The sequence below is a fragment of the Triplophysa dalaica genome, chromosome 16, assembly GCF_015846415.1.
Source record: "Triplophysa dalaica isolate WHDGS20190420 chromosome 16, ASM1584641v1, whole genome shotgun sequence".
Taxonomy (NCBI): Eukaryota; Metazoa; Chordata; class Actinopteri; order Cypriniformes; family Nemacheilidae; genus Triplophysa; species Triplophysa dalaica.
Window position 1 is genome coordinate 17,311,361 of NC_079557.1, and position 19,495 is coordinate 17,330,855.

General features: G+C 41.8%; 1 protein-coding gene across 1 annotated transcript in view; it reads right to left on the reverse strand.

Moving 5' to 3' along the window:
- Positions 1–620: 620 nt before the first annotated feature.
- mgat4b (alpha-1,3-mannosyl-glycoprotein 4-beta-N-acetylglucosaminyltransferase B) overlaps positions 621–19,495 on the reverse strand; it is a 268,079-nt gene continuing 249,204 nt past the window's right edge. Inside the window, exons 13-15 of the mRNA XM_056769376.1 lie at positions 11,578–11,665; positions 2,536–2,648; positions 621–1,040 (exon numbers count right to left, since the gene is read on the reverse strand). Of these exons, the coding sequence (XP_056625354.1) occupies positions 1,017–1,040; positions 2,536–2,648; positions 11,578–11,665 (225 nt within the window). The 3' untranslated portion in view covers positions 621–1,016. The remainder of the gene's footprint in view (positions 1,041–2,535; positions 2,649–11,577; positions 11,666–19,495) is intronic.

The following is a 19,495-nucleotide window of genomic DNA, read 5'->3' on the forward strand; positions in this document are numbered from 1 at the left end:
AATGTTCACAAACTTATTGCATTAAATTTACCATTTTAAGGCTAAAAATCTGTGTATAATTGGATGAACAAAAAGAGTCAAAAGAAAAAGGTTAGCCCCATCATCAAAGTCTATTAAATACCAGTGTATTGATTTACAGTCATAATATAGAAGTTTCTGACAGGATGTTTGTATATCTGTCTCTCATTCTATGTAACCACGAAGATTTATTTCTGTTTAGTCTACCTGCTCTTAAACACATTAAGCTACCAGCACTCTACTGCCCATCATCACCGTGCATTAAGGAAAAGCACTAACAGAGGGAAAAACAACACTGTAACTTCATTTTGAAAGTAAATAATAATAATTATAGTAAAAAAATGTTCTGAAGGCTTCCTTTTGTTAGTTGTGATTGCTGAACTTTTCTTGGTATAATTAAAATGAAATGAATTTCAGTTTTTAAAAGAAACATACAGCATACATACACAACACATCTGTAATCGTTCTGTAACAGGAAATTATTTGGATTGAATTTGGAACACACACTAGGCCTGTGCACAAACATACACATATTTGGCAGTATGCCTGAGTGTACATTTTAAGGTATTGTATTAAATACAATAAATACACACCATCTCGAATAACCTTAACAGAATTATTTGTAAGTTTATAAACACAAATTTTACTTTGAGAATAGAGGATAGGAAATTAAGTTCTCCAAAAGCAGCACTTGTTGGATTTACATCTGTAATTACATAAAACAAGCCATGGGCATGTTTACATATAAACAGTTTACAAAATACAACATCAGTCTTTCATATGTCAGTTCTGACCACACAAGCTGTTTTTCTTTGTGGAAGCTCCTAAGCAGCCAATAGCGGCAATATTCTCTACCCTGCTTGTCAACAGCAGTTAACATTATTACTTTATACTGCAATAGAAACTCATGACTAGAGCTCATGTAGAGGCACTGACGGAGCAGACTCCATGCTGCACCAGTTAGTCTGCTGAAATCATGAGGTATTGTTGAACATCCATCACTCTGTTTTCTTGATAAAAATCTGTAAATAGAAAAGGGTCAGAAGTGCATTACTTCATAAATATTAACAAATTATTTGTAAAATGTAAATGGGGCTTCCCATGTGAAGCACTACTGAGGGTGCCAGCATTATGTTGCAGGTCCATTTAACAAGACTAAACATCTTTTTTTTATTTGTTTTATTTGTAGTAATATCATAGTTACCACAAATTAACCAAGGTTTCACTGCAGTAACCATAGTATTAGAGTTGAGCCGGATACTCGGCTGAAACGAGTATCCGGTACGGATAAAGCACTTTTGCCGAGTACGAGTATCATACGCGTAATACGAGTCAATATCTGTGCTCGGATTGAATAAAAATCCTCATTGGGTAGCTGACTGTGTCTGCGTTCTGTGATAGTCACAGCGCCCCTCCCCTACACATATAGAGATGTATTGTGTTGCTGACTGTGTTCGCAGCTCTCTCTCTCCGTCTCTCCCTCAGTCACTCAGGTTCGCGGGTCTTTTCCGTTAACGTTTAGGGTTTCTTTAGCTTCAGGTTTGTTTTTTATTTCGGTTTGTACGAGGTGCTTACTTATTAACCAGTAGAGTTTGGTAAACGTGGAGTTTGTTCAGACGTGGCTCTAACCAGTTTTTAATTAAAAGTTAAAAAAATAAAGTTATTTTATTTTTATTATTGAGATGAAAACTCTTGTTCAATACATTTTACTTCATAATTGCAACCGCATGTGTTGTATTCATTGTTGCAAAACTTATTCTGTATATAGTTCGTTTGTCATCGTGATCAAAAACATTGATCTGAAGCTCAATGCTGATGCTGTCATGTAAATATTTTTCTTATCAGCATTAAATATAACAATTTATGATCAACCCATACCGGTTAAAGCCCCTGCCCATCTCAAGACAACCCGACCCAATTTCCGGGTTAAATCCCGCCCACTTCCTGGTTAGGCCCCGCCCAGTCCGAGTACAGATACGGATACAGATAATTCATATGGTTAACAGATACAGATACAGATAATGCTGTACTCGCTAATTCCTAAATAGTATAACTATTTTTTTAAACAAAAGTTATACAAAAGATTATAATGTATTCTGCCCCACACATGTGGTTACTATACTTTTAATTTAATAAGCCCACATGCAAAAATGCTGTAGTATACTTTAGTAGTAGTGGTAGTGTTGTAAACTATAATGCAATTTTGCGAAGATGTTGAGAGAATTTTTCAGCAAAGTGCTACAAGGTTGCTAGGGTGGTTTACTGGCCAAAATCAAATAAATCCTAAGGCTCTGTCCTCCTTAAATAAGGTCTGTTAGATTTTTTGCCTACTTAATCACCTATATGACATTAAAACTTCAGTAATAGAAAACTGATAATAAATTAAGTAACTGCTTGACATGCATTTTTACCTTTTAATGAATCTGAAGGCTGGTTACTTAGTGAATATAAGTGATGACTATTCATAGGTTTCTAGTGAGTGAGGAGAAAAAAGTTAATGGTTGTGTTATACTGTACCTCGCTGAGAATCACCCATACAGGAGAGTCTGTCAGAACTGATAGCCGCAGAGCCTCCAGTGGGCCGAAGGAAGCATCCACCTCCCCCTCTGCTATACCATTCTCAAACTTCCCTGTGGGGCGACAGGAATACAGTACTGTCTTTATTTAAGTTTGTTAATTTATTCTAAAGAAATAAATCGGTATAGTCAATGGAACTGTTTAGTTCCAAGCATTTTTCCAAATGTCTGTCTCTGAGTTCAACAGAACTAAGAAATGTATACAGATTTGGAACAACTCAAAGGAAAGTAAATAATTACATTATTTTCATTTTATGGTGAACTGTCCCTTTAATTTGTAAAATGTATGGAACCAATGTTAATCTTTTGAGACTATCAAGCATTTCAAGAGCGGTTTGATTTGAATGCTAATATGACACGCAGTTCCCTAATAAATGTTTATTTTAATAAACTTTTTAACCCTTTATACTCCAAACTTTGCATATTGTTCCCCTTTACCTACATATATGTGCAATAGAGGTGCATTATTGTTATAATTAGTTACGCTGTACATTCTGTTTAATTATGCGGGACATTGCGGCCGTAATCTAAAGTGGTACCGAAAATTTGACACAAACTTGTTCACATAGTGGTCTGAAATTACAAAAATTTAAATTTTTGCTCATAACGTCTGAACGGTGTGCCAAAAAATCATAAAATTGTTCTCGTTAGGTTGGGAATGGCATGCCGACTTGCCGAGTCGACGATATCCAGTTTTCCCCTATTTCCCCTAAATATGTTTACAGGGCGATAACTTTGTCCACGGCTGACAGGTTTTCATGGGTAATAAATTCCTTTGATTCATTGCCGAGTCCTAAGATACTCAAGGATTTTGATCATTTAATCAGTTACGTAATTACATTTAATAATTTAATTAGTTTTGTCTTATTTAGAGGTGAAGTCATAATATTGTGAGTGTTTTAATACATGCATTTGATATCCAAGGTATGTGCTGATAAGGATGTGCTTGCAGCAGGGGAATGCGAGTGTGTGGGGGACAGGGGGCATCTTCAGCTGCAGTTGTGTAAAAGTGGGGGAGGTATTTGGAATGTTGTTTTTTTCTTTAGGAATGTTTTCCAGGAACCAAAAAGGACACAGCAGGAGTTGATGATTGGTGGAAACAAGGGAGACCCTCCCCCTGCAGAAGAGAGAGCGTCGAGACATACCATATAGTTGTGTGATGAGGTTTTTTCTGGGTTGTTCTTTGTGAGACGTTGTGTCTGAGACAACCCAGCGCTGTACTTTGTTACTTTCTGACCAATAAACTTCAATACTTGTTAGAGATTGCCTTCCTTCAATTTTTGAACATGCAGGACGCCTTTAAAGTCCAACAATTGTTAATTCCGACGCCAGCAAAACCAGAGAAAAGGAGGCATTTTTAAGCGATCTAGAGACCGGCAGAGAACCGGACCCCAAACGCGAGACGGATTCAGGTTCAACAGACAGCCGGCTAAGAAAATTGAGGTAAACAGAAACCTGTTTAGTCGAATTCTGCAAATTGGATAAACTAAATTGATGTGTTGAATTTGATGAACATCTCGTGTAAGTAAATATGTGAAGAAGGATTTGAAGTTTATTGTAAAGATAAGTGGGATTAATTTCTGTGGTTCGGCGTAACCATAAAAGTGGGTTAAAGTCCCATTCTGGGAAAGTGGGTTAAAGTCCTACTTTAAAGCAGTGGGTTAAAGTCCTACTTTGAAGCAGTGGGTTAAAGTCCTACTTTGAAGCAGTGGGTTAAAGTCCTACTTTGAAGCAGTGGGTTAAAGTCCTACTTTGAAGCAATGGGTTAAAGTCCTACTTTGAGGCAGTGGGTTAAAGTCCTACTTTGAAGCAGTGGGTTAGAGTCCTACTTTGAAGCAGTGGGTTAAAGTCCCTCAGAAAATATAGGTTAAAGTCCTGTATAGAGACGTATAGGTTAAAGTCCTATAGTAATAAATTTGGGTTGGAGTCCCTTGGTTTTTTAATAACCATAAATTTGGGTTGGAGTCCCTTGGTTCTGGAAACCATAAATTTGTACAATTGTAAAATAATATTTTCTGTGATTTTTTTCACAATTACACAATTTTTTATGAATTAAAATCCTGTTAGGAAACAGGTCACGTGGGGGGTATGAATGCGTTGCGATATATTTTTTATGTTTTTGTATATTGTATTGTGACCACAGAAAAATCCAGGAGTGGGGGAGAGAGAGAAAAAAACCTCAGCCTGTGAGACTCTGTGTGTGTGTCTGTGTGTGTGTGTGTAACAGAGGGTGTGAGTGTGTGTGTGTGTGTGTGTATGAAAAAAGATGAATGCAAATTATGGTGTGAATTAGGGTTTAACAGAAAAACTATTTGAGCACATGAGAGAAGCAGTGTGTGTGTAGAAGATAGGAGTGGAGTCAGATAAAGATTTGAAGGACGTAGAGTATTTGTGAGTTTGGCTCATAGTGCGCGCATGAGACTTAATGGCAGCCGGAAAATAGAGCTGCTTTGATTAAAGCACGAAGAGCATTGTCAAAGGAAGAAATAGAAGATATATTTTGCTGATCATAAATATGTTTTAAAAATTGTGAGATACTTTTATAGTATAAAGTCGGTAGAATGTACCTAGAAAAAAAAAATCTCAGCCCATAAGGCCTGAGTGTGTTTGTGTGCTGGAATTTGTGAGAAGTGATTTATTAGACAGCAGAAGGGCCTCTGGAGTATGTGGGTATTCTGTGTGCTGTGAGCGTATGAGACCAGAGTGCTGTTGTGGGAAAAACTGTTTTGCATTGAGTGAAAAGTGAAAAGCATTGCTGGATTGTGAAATGTGAATTATTTTAATTATTCTATTGATGTTTTAAAGGCGTATGGCTGGAATTGAACTGCTAGATGAGGAAAGCTTACACTCATATTTTGAGAGAGAAAGAATGGCAAAATATGAAAGGGAATGTGAAAACTATGGAGGTATGCTGATTTTAGACCAGTGGCAAAGTGTAGTGGATATGTTACGAGCTCAGGTGGAGCCTAAGTGTCATAAAAAGGAGAAGAAAATATGGGAGAATAAAAGGAGTCAGATATGTATAGAGAATGGATGGGATAATCCCGACAAAATGTCAGTGCCACTGGCACCAAAAATTAGGGATATGGAAAGAAGAGCTCATGTAAGATTAAAGAGGCATGCAGAGGAGAAAGTAAAATGGATTAATAGGGGTAAACATTCAAACCAAGAAGAAGAGTATAGAACAGATCTCAGGTTGTTGACGCGAATTTCACTTACTGCAACGGCCCTCAGTCCTGCTAAAACCAAGAGTTCAGGGGACCATGCAAAGATAGTGAAGGCAGACAAAGAAATAACAAAGAAGTCAGGAAGTGCAAAGGGTAACACCTCTGATCACCACAGCAGATAACCCCCGAGAGAGAAGGACAGGAAGAACACATTCCACAAGGGGAGGGGGAAGAGGTGTGTGGAGAGCTAAAACATCACCACACATCCCCTGTTTCATTGCATAGCCGACAGAGTGTAGATAGTGATGAAGGAGACGAGACAACACATATGGATGTGACTATTAAAGAAACAATGTTATCTACCCCTATTGCAAAAAGAACCAGAGCAATGGAAAGAGAGAGGTTAGGTTGCCATGCTGGAAGTAGGTACATTCCAGTCAGATCCAGGATCTGGGACATTTCACACCCAGGCCATGTAGACTCATTTAGACAGAATGACGATGAGGAAGGCAAGAATGATTTTACCGCCACCCACCAATTGCGCGCTGGAATACAAATGCCATTAGTGCAGGGAGGACAGGGACAGGCCAAATACCAGCCCTGGACTGATAGTGATATGACTGCGGTGTTAGCAAAACTCCCTCCCATCACCTCAGGGGGAGGGAGATGGCTAAATAAATTGATGGCCTTATGTCATGGAACTACATTGGCAGTGGGAGACTTAAGATGTCTATTGGGCCAAATTTTCACAACAAAACAAATGATTGAATTTGAAAAAAATGCTAGAATAGAGGATGTGGCAAATGACGAACAATATACATTGGTCAGCACTCCTGTTAGTGCAGTGCTGAGAAGACGATTTCCTACACCACCAACAGCGTATCAAAATATTAGGTTCCGCATTAAACCAGGAGAGACTGGCTCAGGGTACTATTTCCGGTGTGCAGCGGAGTGGGAATAGATGGTAGAGGAAAACAGTCTGAATAACCCTATAACACGTGACATTTTCAGAACAGCAGTAATGACAGGAGCCCCCAACGGTGTAAAACATGCTATGGAAAACAACCCAGACATACCAGTTGCCTCCAATGAGGTCTGGGGGAGACATTTAGTGCACCACATAGACAGGGCTGTTGATAAACAAGACAAAGAGTCAGAGGAATTGGAAAAAACAAAAAATCAGCTGTTAAAATTACAATTAGAGGTAGCAAAAATGAGTACTGGCTCAGCCAAAGTTAAACAAATGCCCCAGCAACAGGCTACTGCATCACCCAGTTTAGCACCTCCCTTCATTCCCCCAGATTTTGGTTAAGACCGTGAGGTTGCGTACCCATTCCAATGGTCACAGAGGGGTCAGTGGGGAGGCTATAGAGGACAGAGGGGTGGGAACCGAGGATATATGGGACGAGGGAACGGGGGTGGTGGACGGGGGAGGAATGCTTGTTTTGGGTGTGGTGCTACTGATCATTGGATAAGAGACTGCCCCACACTGCAAGGGGAAGGTCAAAATATAGGGGCACCTCCGGAGAGATGGGGTCCTCGTAGAGGTGCACCTAGTGGTCGTGGTCGAGGCAGGGGGCCACAAAGACCACCAACCCCACACAACACGGGGCAAACACTCCCATTTCCTTCAATGCAGGCGCCCGTGCTCCCAACATGGGGCCAGGAGGAAGATGCGGAGGAGTTTTGTAGCGGCCCCCAGAGAAACCCCATGAGGGGAATGCCTGCACCACTCATGGAAATAGTGGTCAACGAAAAACCACTAAAAGCCCTGGTGGACACTGGGGCAACATACTCTACTGTAACAAAAGAATTCATAACAAAAATGATTTGAGTGATAAAACAGTAGGAGTAATGGGTTTCTCTGGAGGGTTGGAAAGTTGGCCTATGACAAAAAATCGAACTGTGCATGTTGCAAATCAGAGCTTACCGCACTCATTCCTGTACTCCTCTAGCTCCCCAGTACCCCTGTTGGGTAGAGACTTACTGATCAAATTAGGCGCTAGCATTTTATGTTTTCCACAAGGGGTAATTGTAAGCTTTCCAGACGGCACACAAGTTGATTGTTCGCAGGCTGCAAAGTTGGGTTACACAAAAAATGTCCTGTTAGGAGGCCCACTGAAAGAGGCTACTGACATCTATTGGGTCGAGTTAAAGATTATCCCATCCCAAACGAGTGTAGTATCATTATATAACAACCACAGGCCATGGATAACAAACATAGATGTTTTCCTACCGCCCATTCACGCCCTCCATTGCACACTGTTCTATGACAGAAATGACAACGTCATTTACCATGAGCTGTTTAACGGCGTAGAAGGAAATAGATGGCGCCTCACAGGGGATGGTCTATATAAAGGGAAAAAGGGGGTGGTAGCACCGATTACTCTGACAGAGGAACAAAAACAGTGGTATGAAATGACAGACACAGCTGCACCACACATTTCCATGGCACTGCACCCAGGCCATGAAGCAAGAGAATTAGGAGGGATGACCAAACGATTAAGAAAAAGTTACTGACTGGCAACTAACAGGGTATGACATGGTCTTATATTCACCAACCACAGGGCTCTACTCTCTCCCATCGTCAACGTGACAGCATTCTAACAAATCCCAAGCCAACCAATGTAAAAGGACATGCTTTCCTTTCTTGGCCTCACAGGTTTCAGCAGAAATTACATCCCTATGTATGTTTCCTTAACCACGCCCCTTAGACAGATCGTGAAAGAGCAGGGTATGAAAAATTTAAAGGCTGAATTAAAATGGACTCCTGAAGCAGAACAGGCTTTTATCACATTGAAAGCTCAATTGGCACATGCAGCTCATTTGAATTGTGCTGACTACTCTCTAAGTTTCTTCCTAGATGTCTCCCAGAAGGTCGCACCAGGACCTGAACCAGAACCTGTTCCACCACCCACTGAGTGGGTGCGACTGAAGACCTTCCGCAGGAAGTGGAACGAGCCCATGTGGTCTAAACCACTGCGTGTCACCTCACGAACATCCCACTTTGTCCTCCTAAAAGGAAAAGGCGACACCTGGTATCATTTGTCTTCTTGTGTTGCTTGTGATCCCCCAGGCAGGTCTCTGGAACAGACGGCTGTGTACCTGAGATCTCAGGTCCAAGAGAGGGAGGGTGTTGAAGGTGAAGTACAATGGAGCGCAGAAAAAGGAACATTACAGGTCATACACAAGAAAATGACATTTTTTCAAGTCCACCAGAGGAAACTCTAACGCACTGTGTAAGTGAAGACTGTGCATACGGAGCAGGTATTGCAGTGACATTTAAAAACAGGTATGGGGTGGAGAAAGTGAGACAGCAAAACAAAAGAACAGGTGACCGTGCAGTAACTCACGAGGAGGACGGTAGAACTATTTTTCACCTAATCACAAAAGTAAAATGCACTGATCTCCCTACATACGAAGATTACACCAATAGTTTAAGACACATGAGAGACTGGTGTGTAGAACGTAGAGTGAGAAGTGTTTCTGTACCCCGGCTGGTGTGTGGTCTGGACAAAATAGAGTCCAGAGCATCTTAAGTGAAGTGTTCACAGGAGTGGACATAGTCATAACTACATATTCATTATAAGCATTATAAGGGTATTTCATAAGCTTTAGATAGGATTTTTCTACTTTTTCTACTTTTTTTTTCTATTTTTTCTACAGATTTTACCCCACCCCCGTATACCATGCCCCTGTTAGCAACAAACCGAATATCAGATGATGAGGGAGATGATGATGAGGATTATGTGTGACCTCTTTCAGAGGTCAAAAGAGGGATTGAAGGATTTAATCATTTAATCAGTTACGTAATTACATTTAATCATTTAATTAGTTTTGTCATATTTAGAGGTGAAGTCATAATATTGTGAGTGTTTTAATACATGCATTTGATACCCAAGCTATGTGCTGATAAGGATGTGCTTGCAGCACGGGAATGTGAGTGTGTGGGGGACAGGGGGCATCTTCGGCTGCAGTTGTGTAAAAGCGGAGGAATGTTTTCCAGGAACCAAAAAGGACACAGCAGGAGTTGATTGGTGGAGAGAGGACAAAGCAGAACTTGATGATTGGTGGAAACAAGGGAGACCCTCCCCCTGCAGAAGAGAGAGCGTCGAGACATACCATATATTTGTGTGATGAGGTTTTTTCTGGGTTGTTCTTTGTGAGACGTTGTGTCTGAGACAACCCAGCGCTGTACTTTGATACTTTCTGACCAATAAACTTCAATACTTGTTAGAGATTGCCTTCCTTCAATTTTTGAACATGCAGGACGCCTTTAAAGTCCAACAATACCAAACATGTCTGGCTTCACCTTATGGTTTAGCCAGTATCACGTTTTAGTGCTAAAAATACAATCGCGAATATCCTCGCAACCGATTATCCTCAATTATTGTCATAACCTGTACAATATCTTCACAAAATAATATCATCAATATTTTTTGAATTTGAGGTCCAAAGTAATTTAACACAGAACATTGAAATTGCTACATGCAAGTTGAAAAACAAAGAACAGAAAAAAGGCATGGGCAGCAATGAAGGCCCCTTCCTTAATATTTGGTTGTACACCCTTTTGTAGCAATGACAGCCTCCAAACATTTCTTGCAGCCATCTACAAGCTTATTGCATTTCTCTGCGGTTTCTTTCTCCCCTTCTTCCTTTGCAAATTTGTTCAAGCTCTTCAACGTTTGTAGGATTCCTTTCCGTAATGGCAGATTTTAGCTAACCCCAAACATTTTTTATGGGATTGAGATCACGACTCATTGTTAACCATTTTAAAACAGTCCATTTCTTCCTTTTCAACCATATCTGCGTGCTTTTGGATGTGTGCTTTTGGTCTTTGTCTTGCAGGAGGACCCATGATCTTCGACTCAAAACAAGTTTTTTACACTGGGTACTATGACATTTTGCTCTAAAACTCCAGTACCAAACATTATAGCATTATAATGCATTATAGATCATCCACCATAAATAACTGTTGATAGGGTGGTCTTTACCTTATAAGGTTTACTGCGCCGTCTGTAAACAAACTGTTGGTGTGCATTGCCAAAATGGTATCTGTCCACAGAATATTTTATCAGGAGGAATGTGGTTTGGCAAGGTACTCTTTGGCAAGATCAGTCGTTCCTTTTTATTTCTTCTCTTCAGCAATGGTGTCTTTCTTGGCCTTCACACATAAAGCCCTGTTTAGTTTAGTGTGCGCCGTACTTGTTGAAAACATGACCTCAGGTGGGCCTTCAGGTCTTTTAATGTTACACAGTATGTTTTTTCCACCATTTGCACAAACCTTCGAAGAGATCTCTCATCAGTTTTCCTATTTTCCCTACGTCCAAGAGGGTTCTTGACAGTCCCATGCTTTGCAAACTTTTTAATAACACTGCTGAAACGGGGATACCAAGATCTTTGGAGATGGCCTTATACCATTTGGATGACTTGTGTTTTCTAATAATAGCACTTCCGATGTTCTCAGAGAGCTCCTTTGTCTTCACCATTATGACAGCATTTGGGTCACACCCAGGATGGAAAAAGACACAGGTGGTAACATGTGTCTTTTTAAAACACTGAAGTCATCATTCAGTGCCTAATTTATGTCACATGGGCACTGACAATTTATCACAAGTGATTCTCATTTGTGATTTACCACCGGTGGATCAAAATGGATGTCCATACTGACTTATCGTAAAGAGCGCCTATACCATTATCACAGCAAGCTTTCCTTATCAGCTATCACATGCCTTATAAAAGCATGACATTTCTTTACAGCCTAAATCATGGTGATATATTTAGTGTGAAGCATAGAGCAGAACTGTTCCTCTCACCTATTCTGATGAAGCCATCTTCTGTGCGCTGTAACTTTGGCATCATCTCTCGTCCCTCCTTTAATGCCTCCTTCTCTGACTGAAAATTCTAAAAAAAGAAACAGGTGTTGTGACTGCCCACTCATCAAGCCCAACTGTAAATTATCTTACAGCCTGAGAAGTACATGCTATCTGTTTACAAGCATACTCCTCATTAAAATAAAACAAACAATATTAACAATCTTAACAAACAATAAAAAAGTCAATCAATTTTAAATGAATGTGTAGTAGAGTAGGCGGGGCGAGACCGTGGTTCGAGTCCGGTGAGTAATTGTGAATAAGCGCCAGCTGTGCGCACACCGGGCTCGAATCACGTAGGAGATTGGGAGCATATAAGAGAACGAGCGACCGGACTGTCGAAGAGAGAGGACCGGGCCCAAACTTATGTTAAGTTTATATTTATGTTCTTGTGTTTTGTATTTATGTTTTGTTCGCCGGTGGTCGTCCGTGAGGGGCCGCCGGCTTTTATTATTTCTGTTATTAAATGTTAAAATGTTTGGCAGTTCCCACCTCCTTCCTTCCATGTCTGAATCGTATTACAGAATGTTTTACGTTAAATATTCTTTTGTCAGTTCATAAAACTAAAACCTGTTTACAACTAAACCTTAGTGTAACGCAGTTCAAAGTGTGGAAGGAAGGAGGCGGGAACCGGCGAACATTAAAACAAACTTTAATCTAATAAACATACAATAACACAGAAGTAAAAGGCCCGCAGCAACCTCAGGGTCGCCAGCCATAAGAACATAAATACAAACTTAAACATGTCCGGGCCCGGTCCTTTCTCCTCGTACACTCTGCCACTCGTCCATTTATGCTTTCGATCTCCACCTTGAGAGATATGGAGCTGGGGTAACGCACAGCTGACACTCATTATTACTCGCATCACCAGCCCTGCGTCATTCCCTCATGGCTCTCATTCCGCCTTGCTCGTCACACTTAGTTTATTAAAACTAACAGAAAATGCACTGACACGATAACTACAGCGATAACTATAGACCACTTTGTAAGATGTAAAGCATCCAGAAGCAATTCCGGATATTCTGTTGGTTGTATTTTGTTTAAACGTTTGTGTAGTGAAACTGGAAGTTTACATTTACATTTAGTCATTAAGCAGACGCTTCTATCCAGAACGACTTACAAAGAGTCTAAGGCACAATAAGCAATATGTCATACAGGAGCGATGATGCAATAGTTGCCAATACAAAGTAACTGGTTTCAACAAAAGCTAGACCACTTCCTGTTGAGGAAGTTTTTCTTTTTTTTCCTCATCTGTCTGTCAAGTATTCACAGAAGAGTTGAGTTTTAAGTACTTTTTTGAATGTTGTGACAGAGTAAGTAAGAATGTTCCACCAGGAAGGAGTTGTGAATGAGAATGAGCGTGAAAGGTGATTTACTTCCCTTATGGTAAGGCAGTACAAGACGCTGCTGGTTTGCTGTATGCAGGGATCTTGATGGGATGTAGGAGTGCAGGAGGGTGTGAAAGTATGCTGTTGCAGATCCAGTGATCGCACAATAAGCGATATGTCATACAGGAGCGATGATGCAATAGTTGCCAATACAAAGTTACTGGTTTCAACAAAAGCTAGACCACTTCCTGTTGAGGAAGTTTATCTTTTTTTTCTCATCTGTCTGTCAAGTATTCACAGAAGAGTTGAGTTTTAAGTACTTTTTTGAATGTTGTGACAGAGTAAGTAAGAATGTTCCACCAGGAAGGAGTTGTGAATGAGAATGAGCGGGAAAGGTGATTTACTTCCCTTATGGGAAGGCAGTACAAGACGCTGCTGGTTTGCTGTATGCAGGGATCTTGATGGGATGTAGGAGTGCAGGAGGGTGTGAAAGTATGCTGTTGCAGATCCAGTGATCGTCCTGTAGGCAAGCATTAGTGACTTGAATCTGATACGGGCTTTAACCAGTAGCCAGTGGAGGGAGATGAAAAGGGGTGTCACATGAGCCCTTTTGGGCTGTTGGAAGATGAGGCATGCTGCTGCGTTCTGAACCATCTGGAGCGGTTTGAAAGCCTTTGCAGGAAGACAAGCAAGGAGTGGATTGCAGTAGTCCAACCTTGAGATTACTAGGCCTGGACAAGGAGTTGATGAGCTAGGGTCAAACCTTTCTAATGTTGAAAAAGGCATCAAATCAAATCAAATCTCTTTATTATCACACATCATGTACACAAGTGTACTGATGGTGAAATTCTTTGGTACAAGACTCTTTTCCATGGCAGTACAAGCAACAAGATATGAAAATGTACAATATACATAAATAACAATATATACACTTTACACAATATACATATATTTACACAATATACATTAAATAATAGACAATTGTACACAATATAAAGTACATATTTCCATAATGTACACAATCTACACAGTCATGCGTGTACAGGGATTACAGGAGAGGACTGAGAGGACTGAGGGCTCCAGTATTGAGGGTCAGTGGGGATGAGATGTTGCTGCCTACTCTGACCACCTGCCGTCTGCCTGTCAGGAAGTTCCGGATCCAGCAGCACAGAGAATTTTTAAGACCTAGAGCCTGGAGTTTCACTAGAAGCTTAGAGGGCACTTTGGTATGAACTGAACTGTAGTCAACAAACAGAAATCTCACATGTGCATTCCTCTTGTCGAGATGGGAAAGAGCAGTGTGCAGGGTGAAGGCAATTGCATGGTCAGTGGAGCGGTTTTTGCGGAAGGGCGAACTGCAGTGGGTCGAGTGATGCTGGCAATACAGAGCAGATGTGATCTCTGATAACCTTGCCAACAATTACAGAATCGCTCTATGACATGACCAGCAACATGGGCACTATTTTCTCTAATACATTAAAAGCGGTCGCACCTATGGAAACAAAAAAGATTAATGAAAAGATCATAGCACCATGGTTCCATAGCACCACTTGCGCCCTAAAAAGAGAAACAAGTAAACTAGAGCGGGAATGAAAAAAACAACATTAAAGGTCATTAAAATTGCATGGAAAGAGAGTGTAAACTGTTGCGAAAAGGCACTTAAAGCAGCAAAAGCCGAGCACCTCCGTGACCTCATAGAAACTAACAAAAACAATCCAAGGTTTTTATTTAGCACAATTGCTAAACTATCAAACAAACAGACTTCACCTGACCTGGCTATTCCACCGCTCCTTGGTAGCATTGAATTCATGATTATTTTAACAGAGAATATCGAAAAAAATACGAGACAACACAGCTAAAACCCAAATTCCAAGTGCCTATGATGAAGTGGTATCAACCCCAAAAGAAAAGCTACAGTGTTTTTCCCCTATAAAACAGGAAGATTTAATTAAACTTATTGCAACATCCAAACCGACAACATGCTTATTAGACCCCATTCCGACTGCTTTATTAAAAGAGTTACTACCTGTTGCGATTGAGCCCATTAATAACATTATAAACATGTACTATTAGATCGTTTACACAATTATACCGGTATTCAGGGACAGGCACTACAATGGTTCATATCTTACTTATCAGACAGATGTCAAAATGTCCATTTAAATTGGGAATCGACAAATCTAAATCCAAGTTAATTATGGATAACCTCAGGGATCGGTTTTAGGGCCCTTGCTTTTCTCCATATACATGCTGCCCCTTGGCAAAATTATTAGAAAACATGGAATTATTTTACACTGTTATGCAGATGATACTCAGCTATATATCTCATCAAGACCAGATGATTCCTTCAAGCTATCCAAAATGTGAGTGCATCAAAGATATAAAACATTGGATGACTTGTAATTTCCCCATTTTAAACTCTAACAAAACAGAAATATTACTTATAGCACCAAAAACACGTCAACAGAATATCTCAGATTATAACCCGCAAATTGAAGGCTGTACTGTTACTCCAACAAATACAGTTAAAGACCTAGACGTTATATTAGATGGCAACCTGTCATTTAAAAATCACATCTCAAATATCACAAAAACAGACTTCTGCCACCTTAGAAATATTGCCATATTACGAACTATTTTATGTGTTGCTGACGCAGAAAAGCTTATTCATGCATTTGTGACCTCAAGACTTGACAATTGTAATGCTCTACTTAGTGGTTGTCCTGTATCATCAATAAACAAACTACAGTTATTTTCTACAGTAGATCACGATAAACTCTCTAAAATCATTAGATCATCCAAATCAACAACATGCATGCTAGACCCTATACTTACAAAACTACTGAAAGAAATGCTCCCGGAAATTATAGATCCTCTTCTTAGTATTATTAACTCATCTCTGACATTACGACATGTGGCTGAAGCATTTAAGGTGGCTGTTATAAGGCCCCTTGTCAAAAAAACCAAACTCGACCTTAATGGAATAGCATTGAAATGGTTTAAGTCTTATTTATCTGACCGTTTTCAATTTGTAGAAATAAACAATGATGTGTCCCGCAAATTGCAAGTCCAGTACGGTGTACCACAGGGCTCAGTCTTAGGGCCTCTGCTCTTCGCATTATACATGCTACCTCTAGGAGATATAAGAAAGTGACACGGAATTAGCTTTCACCTTAATGCTGATGACACTCAACTTTATATTTCCTCGAAGCTTCATGAAACCCAGCAGTTCCATAGAATAAAGGAATGCATAGTTGGTTTAAAAAACTGGATGAGTAACAATTTTTTACTACTGAACTCGGACAAAACAGAAGTGTTACTTCTGGACCAAAAACCGCCATACGTAACAACCAAGAATACTGCTTAACGATTGACGGATGCCCCATAAAATCCTCGTCATCAGCTAAGAATCCTGGCGTTATATTCGACAGTACTCTGTCATTTGAAAGCCATGTCGCCAACACCTTTAAAATTGCATTTTTCCATTTTAAGAAAATATCCAAATTACGTCATATGCTGTCACTGTCAGATGCAGAGAAATTAATTCATGCATTCATGACATCAAGACTAGATTACTGTAATGCACATTTAGGTGGTTGCCCTGCAGGCCTATTACAAAAACTCCAACTGGTTCAAAACGTGGCAGCTCGAGTTCTTACACGTACAAAAAAGTATGAGCATATAACCCCGGTTCTGCAACCTTGCATTGGTTACCTATAAAGCATTGCATTAACTTTAAGATCTTGCTTATTACCTATAAAGCCCTACATGTTCTAGTGCCGCAGTATTTGAATGAACTTCTATTGTATTACAATCCTCCACGTGCATTACGCTCTCAGGCGTCCTGTCAGTTGGTAATACCTAGAATTTCAAAATCAAGTGCAGGTGGTAGATCCTTTTCTTATCTAGCGCCTAAACTTTGGAATATTCTTCCGTGCACTGTCCCGGAGGTAGACACACTCTGTCAGTTTAAATCTTGACTAAAGACGCATCTTTTTAATCTTGCATACACTACACTTCCATAATATTAATTTAGATTAACCGGAACCAGGAACACATCCAACAACAAATGATGTACTTGTTGCATCAAAGAGTGCAGAACAGTACTCTACTCTCAGCCAGTCTTGTCTTTTTGTTCCAAGGTTACCGCATGATGCAGTTCATGCCCAGACCTGATGGCAGAGCTGAAAATGGGAAGCGGTGACCTGACAAGAGCTGAGATGATAGAGCTGGAAAAGGACGGGGGCAACTTAACACAATTTTTTTACAACACTTCAAATGCAATTAGATTGTTAATGATAATCTTAAATCGTCTTGGTTACGTATGTAACCTCAGTTCCCTGATGGAGGGAACGAGACGTTGTGTCGAGAACGACAGATGGGGGTTCGCCCTTGAGAACCAATCAACTCTGACTACTATAGAAAAGGCCAATGAAATTTGGCGAATGAAATTTGCATGCCGGGCTCCGCCCCCGGATATCCGGTATAAAAGGAAGCCGGCGTGCAGCATTCATTTACCTCTTGTTCTGAAGACCCTGAGATCCTCTCACGACTGCAGCAGAATACGATACGTGTTTGTGGCATAAGGGACACAACGTCTCGTTCCCTCCATCAGGGAACTGAGGTTACATACGTAACCAAGACATTCCCTTTCTGTCGGTCTCTCGACGTTGTGTCGAGAACGACAGATGGGGTTATCTATGGAAAACGCCACAAACGCTGTATCGCGTCACAATCTCAGCGAAGCGACGGTAACAAGCCTGGGCGTGTCAGTTCGAAGCTTTCGTGAAACTTGTAACCTTCCAGTGTGGTGGTCGGGGGGTTCCAGAGCTTTCTGGGAGAAAGATGGGTACAGCCCTGACCGGTAACCTTTCACGGACGGGGCCTTAGCTCTCTACAGGCGAGAGGCCGTCCGGCTCGGGTTTACACCGGGAAAAGCGCAACTCTTAATCAGAGAAGCGCTGCAGAGGCCACCTCCTACCCGTGGGGAGGAATATGGTGGAGATATGATATGGTCTCGTCCTGGGAGGAGAACGCATGGAACGGGCGGACTGTATAGTACCGCGAGGTGGAGGTCCACCTGGGGAAGCTCATGGGTTACCATGTGTGGGAACCATAGTCATGAGGGTATAAAGGACGGAACAGCCCACGGTGGGGGTGTTACTGCGTCCGATAGCACAGGTCCGGTTAGAACTATCTGTGATAGGTCATAAGGTTTCCCGGCCTAAGGGGGAAGGCTGCTCTGCCCAGCCAACCCCCAGGAGGTGCTTGCTTAGTGATGGATGGAATGCCTGTTCTTAACCAGTGTCTGGGTAAGAAGGAAGGTTGGTGAGGTACCAATTTTCTTAGCCATGTGTTTGGGTAAGAAGAAAAGGGTAGATAGCACACTGACCCAACCTCTTGGAGGGTGGGAAGGTGCTTTCGCAGGCATACGCCCCCCCGGATGCCAGTCCTACATGTCGCCACGCAGGACGTGGGCTGACACCGGGTTTACGCGAAGGTTGTTAACCCTTGCGAAGGTGTTTGGGCGTAGCCCAACCCGTAGCTCTACAGATGTCTGCTAGAGAGGTGCTTCTGCCAGTGCCCAGGAGGTGGCTAAACTCCGGTGGAGTGAGCCCTCACTGCCAATGGGCATGGGAGATTCTGAGATCGAAATGCCGTCGTAACGGCATTCACGACCCAGTGCGCCAGACTCTGCTTGGAGACAGCCTTCCCCTTCTGCTGTCCTCCAACACAAACTAGGAGCTGGTCAGAGCTACTGAAGCTCTGCGTGCGATCCAGGACACAACACGGATGGGGTTGGGTCTTCCTCCCCAGTGGGGAGCGCCTGCAAGTCCACCACTTGGTCCCCGAAGGGAGAAGTGGGAACTTTGGGCACGTATCCGGGCCTGGGTCTCAAGATAACGTGAGAATTACCAGGGCCGAATTTAAGGCAATCCGGGGACACAGAGAATGCTTGGAGGTCCCCTACCCTCTTGACGGAAGCGAGCACCAACAGGAGGGCTGTCTTACTCAGGTGAGGAAGATCGGAACCTCTGAGGGGCTCTCAAGAGGGTATGGAGTGGAGATGAGGCGGATTCCGCCCTCTCGCGCCCGTTAGGAACCTGGTGATCAGGTCAAGTTGCCCTAGAAACTTTCCATCAACTGAGTCGTGATGAGTGGCGATAGCGACTACATACACTTCAGTTTGGAGGGGAGATGTTAGTCTCCAGTCTCGTGAGAAGGGGAACACAATCCTGATCAAGCACCTCAGTGGGTCTTTTCTCGTTGAGAGAGAGAGACACCAGGATGAGAAGAGGCGCCGTCTAGAGGCGTGTGACTGCCTAGTAGATGGGGCCCTAGCCTGGGTGATGGTCTCAGCCATAGAGGGGGAGTAGCCATCTCAGGATTTTCTCGTCCTGTCTAGAGACCAGACATGGGTGTTCCAGAGGTCTGATCTGGGATGCCAGAACGTGTCCTTCCCCTGAGAGAGCAGGTCCTCTCTCAGGGGAATGGTTCAGGGGGAGTCGCTGTTCAGAGCATCAACTCTGAAG